Source organism: Myotis brandtii, unplaced genomic scaffold (genome assembly GCF_000412655.1).
Source record: "Myotis brandtii unplaced genomic scaffold, ASM41265v1 scaffold154, whole genome shotgun sequence".
Lineage (NCBI taxonomy): Eukaryota > Metazoa > Chordata > Mammalia > Chiroptera > Vespertilionidae > Myotis > Myotis brandtii.
This window is the reverse complement of record NW_005355584.1, coordinates 8,757,080-8,765,609: the sequence shown is the minus strand read 5'-3', so window position 1 is coordinate 8,765,609 and position 8,530 is coordinate 8,757,080. Positions and strand designations below refer to the sequence as shown.

The following is an 8,530-nucleotide window of genomic DNA, read 5'->3' as shown; positions in this document are numbered from 1 at the left end:
ATTTTAAAAAAATATATATATATATATTCATAACAAGAATCTTATTCATAATAACCAAAACCTGTAACAGCCTAAGTGTCCCACGACCAGGAGAAAGGGTCTACAACAGCCGTGGGCAAACTATGGCCCGTGGGCCGGATCCGGCCCATTTGAAATGAATAAAACTAAAAAAAAAAAAAGACCGTACCCTTTTATGTAATGATGTTTACTTTGAATTTATATTAGTTCACACAAACACTCCATCCATGCTTTTGTTCCGGCCCTCCGGTCCAGTTTAAGCACCCATTGTAGCCCTCGAGTCAAAAAGTTTGCCCACCCCTGGTCTACAAACTAGTCATTCATGCTGTTGAATACTACTTGGCAACAAAAAGGACCAATCATACATACCACCACTGAGAAGACTCTTCCATGGAAGTACGTATTATTTCTTTCACATAAAATTGCACAACAGGCAAATCTAATCTACAGTGAAAATTTTCAGAATAGTGGTAGCCAGTGGGGTGGGGGCAGGAACTGACTAGAAAAGGGACTTAGGAATCATTCTGGAGTGATGGACTTGTTCTAGGTCTTCAGAGAGACTTGTATAACATTAGTAAAAGCATGTTAAAAAACCATCATTAGAGGCTCTGAAGGTGCATTTCACAGCATATAAAGTCCCCTCCCCAAAACTGTAAACAAAGACTAAACTCTGGATAGTGACACATATGCTGAAAGAATTTAAGGGTGAAGTGTACTAATACCTGCAACTTTCTTTGAAATGCATAAAAAATGTTACAGCCCTGACCAGTGTGGCTCAGTTGGTTGGGTGTCATCCCATGTACCAGAACATGCATGGGTTGTGGGCGCAATCCCTATAGGGGGCCTGCAAAAGGCAGCCAATTAATGTTTTGCACCCACATAAATGTTTCTCTCGCTCTCAAAATTGATTTTAAAACAAAAAGAACAGTGGGTGAAGACAGATACATATATGTTAATTTTGTAGAATTTCAGTGGTAGGTAGATGGGTTTTCACTGTATAATCCTTTCAAGATTTTTGTAGGGTTAAATTTTTCAAAAAAAAAAACATTGGGAAGAGAAGTAGGAACAGTAATGTTATATCATAGGGGAAGAGGGAGAAGAGTTTAAAGGAAGAAGTGCTTTCTAGAATGTCAGAAGTGGCAAAAAAGAGCTAGAAAGAAACAATTTAAAAAATCAGAAAATAAATGAAAGGTATTAACAATATTTCAATATATTTTTGTAGATAAGATTTAAAAACGGAATAATAAACATTTCAAAATCTACTTATACATATATAGGTTTCCAAAGATTGCTACAGGAATGGCTTCAGCTATAGGTCTCCAAAGATTACTGTAAGAGCTTTTCGTACATTATCAATTGAAATTTTCTCAGTCTATACACATACAATTGTGTTCTTAGCTTGCTGTTTTTACACTCTGCAAATATTACTTAAATTCAAATACTTACCTATTATTAATAGACTACGTGTACACTATCTACCTTCTCAATCTTGCATCCAAATAATTACCCTGCTATCTTCCTCATGAAAGCCATATTTTAACACTGCTTCTGGGAAATTGGGTCTACGTAAGAGGTTCCACTTCAGTATCTCTCCCATCCTTTTATTTCCAAATTAGAGGCCTGGTGCATGGATTTGTGCACTGGTGGAGTCCCTCGGCCTGGCCTGTGCCCTCTTGCTATCTGGGACCCCGTGGGGGATGTTGGACTGTCGGTTTTGGCCCGGTCCCCACAGGCCAGGCCAAGGGACCCCACCATTGCATGAACCCGGCCTCTAGTATGCATATACGATCTTTGGTTAATCTCTTCCTGCCCCCCACCCCCCAGACCCTTCCCTCTGAGATTCATCAGTCTGTTCCATGTTTCCACGCCTTTGTGCTCAGCGTCTGCCCTCTGGTGGTCAGTGCGCATCATAGATACCAGTTGAACAGTCAAACGATAGCTTAGACTTTTATAAATATAGATGGACTTTCAGTCGGGAAATTATCAAAAGTAGTTCTCTACTGGAGTTTTACTTTCATTGATTCATTTAAAAAATGTTTGTTAAATAAAATGTCTCTGTTAAGCTTCGGTATGCCAGACACAATTCTGATCAAAGGTAGTACAGTAGATAACAAAACAATGAGGTCCTTGTCTTCTTATACTCAAGTGTAGGAGACAAATAATAAATAAGTAATTTTAGGTACTTGAGAGCTTTGAAGAAAAATAGAGCATGTAAGAGAACATAATACAGTGGGAGAGGGCAGCATCTTAGAGGGAAGAGCTCTCTGGGGTGGTAATGTTTAAGCAGAGAACTCTCTGGGGTCCTTATAGAATTAACATTTGTCTACTGACCATTAATGAGAATCCTGGTAATTATTAGTCTTTCAGTATCAGACTGCCTTTTTAATAAATAAAATCAATCTGGTTGAAAGTCTGAGATTTGAAAATTAAGAAGCTGAACTCTTCACAGGCCAATAATACTTTGAATTAAGTTAACTTTAAAAACTTCTAAGCAGACAAGGTCCCTATTTCGATAGTTATGAATAAAAGATGCACAGAATTATCAATGGCTATAGGCTACACAGCATGCCTTATTTAACAATTTTTATTTCTTTACTAGATGTGCCAGCCATATATCCTCAAGTTATAAGAAAGGATAAAATTATAATAGAACACAACTTATCAGTAGATTGTGACTGCCACCTTAATTTTTAAACTTTTGTAAGACTAAATATATTAAGTTCACAAATCAGAAAAACACCACCCGATCATATCATGTATGTATCCCCATTTATTGTTTCTCTAACAATCCTGAGAAATTAAATTAGGGTCTCCTTATGCTAAAATAATAAATAATTCAACACATTCTCCTCAAAGATCAAAAACAAATACACAGTTAACCCTTGACAACCCGGAGGTTAGTGGTCCTGACCCCCCTCTCCATCCCTCTGACCACAGCAAAAAATCCACATTTTAACTTTCAATGCCCCAAAAGCATAGTTGTCCCTGGGCACCTACAGGGGATCGGTTCCAGGACCCCCTACAAATACCAAAATCTGGGGATGCTCAAGTCCTCTCTATAGTATGGCCTAGATCAATGCACACTGTTGGTCCCCTGCATCCATGATTCCCAACCACAGATCAGAAATACTGTTTTTGATCTGCAGTTGGTTGAACCTGTAGATGTGAAACCCAAAGGGCTGAGTATATATTTATTGGAAAAAACTGTGTACCAGTGGACCTGTGAAGTTCAAATCCCTGTTGTTCAAGGGTTAACAGTATTTTAAAACTAATGACTATATATAGCTTACATACTCAGTGTCTGAATGCTTTTATGCTTTATTTCTGGTATCTGGAAATGTCCTTTGTATACAGTAAATGCGGGTACAATGTTCAAAGTAAAACTCTAATAAAGCAAATTAAAAATGCAAGCGCCTTGGCTGGTGTGGCTGTGATTAGAGCGTCAACCAGTGCACCAAAGGGGCACGGATTCAATTCCCAGTCAAGGACAGGTACCTAGGTTGCAGGTTTGATCCCCGGCTCTCATATCCATGTCTGTCAGTCTGTCAGTCTCTCTTTCTCTCTCTCCCCTACCCTCCCACTCTCAATGGAAAAAATATATCCTCGGGTGAGAATTAGCAACAACAACAAAGCACACCGAACTTATAATAAAAAAACACACAAAACTTAATGACCATAAAAAGCCCCTCATAAAAGTCACTTTAAAAACTTGTCTGCTGCCCTAACCAGTTTGGCTCAGTGGATAGAGCGTCGGCCTGCGGACTCAAGGGTCCCAGGTTTGATTCTGGTCAAGGGCATGTACCTTAGTTGCGGCCACATACCCAGTAGGGAGTGTGCAGGAGGCAGCTGATCGATGCTTCTCTCTCATCGATGTTTCTAACTCTCTATCCCTCTCCCTTCCTCTCTGTAAAAAATCAATAATATATTTTTAAAAAGCAAAAAAACTTGTCTGCTGCCCTAGCTGGTTTTGCTCAGTGGATAGAGCATCGGCCTGCAGAATGAAAGGTCCCAGGTTCGATTCCAGTCAAGGGCACATGCCTGGGTTGCTGGCTCAATCCCCAGTAGGGGGCGTGCAGGAGGCAGCCAATAAATGATTCTCTCTCATCACTGATGTTTCTATCTCTCTCTCCCTCTCCCTTCCGCTCTGAAATCAATAAAAATATATTAAAAAAAAAAAAAACTTGTCTGCTCTTAATCTGTTACTGATGTCCTCTTACCTTCAGCAACTCCTTGCAGTTGTCAAGCCCAATATCCATAAGAATCCCTTTCACCTTTTTTCGTACCTTCCTGATGTTGTCAAGATTTTCCACAGGAATTTGAAACATTTTTGGAATTTTCCTTAGAAAGAAAGAAAACAAAACTGTAATAAGTAACAGGGTTGGTAAAACACAGAGTAATTTTCAACAAATCATGCTGGGACAACTAGTTATCCACATACAAAAGAATGAAGTTGTACTTAAAAAAAAATTTATTTTTAATATATTTTTATTGATTTCAGAAAGGGAGAGGGAGAGATAGAAACATCAATGATGAGAGAGAATCACTGATAGGCTGCCTCCTGCACGGCCCTACTGGGGATGGAGCCCACAACCCAGGCATGTACCCTTCACCAGAATCGAACCTGGGACCCTTCAGTCTGCAGGCTGACGCTCTATCCACTGAGCCAAACTGGCTAGGGCTGAAGTTGCACTTTTTGCTCACATCATACACAAAAATCAACTCAAAGTGGGTCATACACCTCCACCTAAGAGTTAACATTTTTTAAACTGTCAGAAATAAACAAGCAGAAATCTTCATGACCTTGGATTTGGCAATGGATTCTTAGATATGACACCAAAAAGCAACAAAAGAAAAACTGGACTTCATGAAAATTTAAAACTTTGGTGCTTCAGCCCTGCTAGTAAGGCTCCATGGTTGAGTGTCAACTTATGAACCAGGAGGTCACAGTTCGATTCCCCGTCAGGACACATGGCCAGGTTCAGACTCAATCCCCAGTAGGGGGCATGCAGGAGGCAGCCAATCATTCAATGATTCTCTGATCATTTATGTTTCTGTCTCTCCCTCTCCCTTTCTCTTCTCTCTGAAATCAATTTTAAAAATAAATAAATAAATGAATGAATAAAACAATTTGTGCTTCAAAGGAAACCACACAAAAAGCAAATCCACAAAATGGGAGAAATTTTTGCAAATCGTATTTCTGATAAGGAACTTATACCCAGACTATAAAAAGAACTCTGATAACTCAATAATTAAGCCAATATCCAAACTTAAAAATGGGCAACGGATCCAAAGAAGTAGCTACTATACAAATGGCTGTTAAGCACATGGAAAGATGCTGAACAATAGCCATGTGGAAATGCAAATGATACTTCTTTATACCATTAGGATGGCTGTAATTTTGAAAAAAGAAAAGAACAAGTGTTGGCAAGGATGTAAGGAAACTGATCTCTACTACATCACTGGCAATAAAACGGTACAGCCAGTTTGGAGGACAGTCTGGCAGTTCCTCAAAGGATTAAATACACAAGCACCATATGAGCCCGCAATTCCACCAAAGAGAAATGAAAAACATGTATCCAAACAAAAACTACAAGAATCTTTACAGTAGCACTATTCTTAATAACCAAAAAGTAGAAATAATCCATAAGTCCATCAACTGGTGAATGGATAAAAAAAAAATGTGGTGCATTCATAAAATGGAATATTATTTGGCCCTAAAAAGAAATGAACCACACACACAATCTACAATGTGGATGAGCCTTGGGGAACATGACGCTCAGTGATAGAAGCCAGACACAAAGGATCAAGTGATCTGATTCCATTCCATGAAGTGTTTAGATCAGACAAATTACATATACAAGCAGAAGGTACAACATTGGTTGCCTTGAAGGCTGAGGAGAAGCTGAGGAGAACTGGGAGATGATGGCTAAGGGGAACAGTTTCTTTTTGGAATAATAGTGCCCTAAAACTGACTGTGGTTATAGCTGCAAATATACTAAAAGCCAGTGAACTGTACACTTTAAATAGGTGAATTGTATGGTATGTAAATTACATGTCAATAAATCTGTTTTTAAAATATCTGAAAAGGCATAAAATTAAAACAAACCCTTGATACTTGACTGGAAAAGAAGGCACAGGTGTGACCTTAACTGCTTTTAATATATACATAGATAAAAATAAATGTATGTACATTCCATAGCTCTGCCCACTAAAAGAGCCTAGAAGCAGTTTCCCAGCCTAGTAGCAGTTTGAGCACTCCTAGGACCCAAATCTTAATTTCTAAATACCACTTTCCATTAAAAGGAACCAGGGCTCCTTGTGAAAATGGCTGATTCGAGGGCTGAAACATGGAAAAGACAAGATGCTCCCAGAACATCTTGTGCCAGAAAATAAGGAAGTTGGTCAAAGAATGGTGAGACATATCAAAAGGATTCAAAAGAAGCCAGCCTGAAGAAGTTCTCACAAGCAAAATATGGGACAATCTGGGCATCAAATAAATAATGATAGTAACAGATTATAGCCAGTGCACTAAGTTTTCCAAAGATAATGAAACAGTATCTTCCATCCCACGTGCTCTTCTTCAAGTATCACTTTGATACTCCTTCCAAAAAGTAAGGGCATCTATGCCCCCACCCCATGAACCTAGGCAGAATTTTATGGCTGCCTTACCTAATAAAGAATGGCAGAATTAATGCCATGTGACTCCAAGGCTACACCATAAAAATGCCACACTGTTGCCTATTCTCTGGGGACCATCATGCTGGAATCCACACACAATGTTGTGAGGAAGCTAAACTAGCCCAATGGAGACTACATGGAGATGTTCCACATCAGCCACTATATGTGTGAGTGAAGATGCTGCTAAGACCCCTGTCAAGTCAACCCCAGCCTTTGAGTCTTCCCAGACTGAGGCCCAGACATTGTGGAACAGAAACAAGCCATTTACCCTACTCCTGCCTGAACTCCTGATCCAAAGAATTATTGAGGTTTTTATTTTATTTTATTTTTTTTAATATATTTTATTGATTTTTCACAGAGAGGAAGGGAGAGGGATAGAGAGGAAACATCAAAAACATCAATGAGAGAGAAACATCGATCAGCTGCCTCCTGCACACCCCCTACCAGGGATGCGCCCGCAACCAAGGTACATGTCCTTGACCGGAATCGAACCTGGGACCTTTCAGTCCGCAGGCCGACGCTCTATCCACTGAGCCAAACCGGCCAGGGCGTATTGAGGTTTTTAAATAAAATGTTTTATTCTACCAAGTTTTGGGGTGGTTTGGTATACAGCAATAACTAAAACATAACCCACTAGAACAGTGGTTCTCAACCTTCCTAATGCCACGACCCTTTAATACAGTTCCTCATGTTATGGTGACCCCCAACCATAAAATTATTTTCGTTGCTACTTCATAACTGTAATTTTGCTACTGTTATGAATGTAAATATCTGATATGCAGGATGTATTTAGGCGACCCCTGTGAAAGGGTCGTTCAACCCCCAAAGGGGTCGCGACCCACAGGTTGAGAACCGCTGCACTAGAATATAAACTTAATTCCATGGTGTTATAATTAAATAAATTGAAAGCTTGATGAGAAATGGAATATTTACATGGTTTCCAAGCACCTACTCACAAAATACTTAATAATCAAGAAAAAAGAGTAATTCACAGAAGTCTGGCAAACAAGCCCAAATTAAGAAACATTGTAAAAAACAACTAACCTATAATGTTCAAAAGTGTCCAGATCATACAAGATAATACTATTCATAGTAGCCAAAATGTGGAAACAATTCACATGTCCATCAGATGGCCAATGGATAAACAAATGTGGTATATCCATACAGCAAAATACTATTTGGCAATGTAAAGCACTAGGTACTAATACATGCTATAACACAAATGAATCTTAAAAGCATAATACTAAGTGAAAGAGGATGGATACAGAAGTCCTCATATTGTCTGATTCCACTTATAGGAAACATCAAAAAAAGACAAATCTGGGAGGAACCAAGATTGCGGCATAGGTAAACACCGGAGATTGCTGCCTCACACAACCACTTCAAAAATACAACTAAAAGACGGAATGGACATCACCCAGAACCACAGGAAGGCTGGCTGAGGGGAAATTCTACAACTCGAAGGAAAGAGAAAAGCATACCGAGACTCAGAGGAGGCGCAGTGCGGAAGTCAAATACTAAGGTGCGGAGGTGCGCGCGGAGCGGCGTGGTTGTCTGTTTCAATCGGGAGGGAGTCTCAGGCTCTGAACTCCAGGGCAGCTTTCTCTCCGAGGTATGCAGCCGTTGCTGGGACTCTGAGAGGCAGAACCCCTGGGGACGGGACTGAGAGCAGCCATAACTGCTCGCTTCGCCCGCCCTGTTGATCCCGTGGGACCCGCCCGGCCCAAGCCCTGCACAGAGGCATTTGCCAGATAGCCTCAGGCAAAGACTAGATTAGCACCTCCCTAGAGGACAGAAGTTCTCCCACTGCAGACACAGCTGATTCTCACAGCCA

The 8,530-nt window shown here is 40.1% G+C and overlaps 1 protein-coding gene across 2 annotated transcripts in view; it reads right to left on the bottom strand.

The window, feature by feature from the left end:
* Positions 1 to 8,530, bottom strand: part of ADNP2 (ADNP homeobox 2) — a 25,013-nt gene that overhangs the window by 13,747 nt on the left and 2,736 nt on the right. Inside the window, exon 2 of one of the 2 annotated variants that reach the window (XM_014535936.1) lies at positions 4,302 to 4,356. In XM_014535936.1, coding sequence (XP_014391422.1) covers positions 4,302 to 4,343 — 42 coding nt within the window. In that variant the 5' untranslated portion in view covers positions 4,344 to 4,356. Of the gene's footprint in view, positions 1 to 4,235; positions 4,357 to 8,530 lie in introns of both variants that reach the window. The other variant, XM_014535934.1, reaches the window with a different exon arrangement.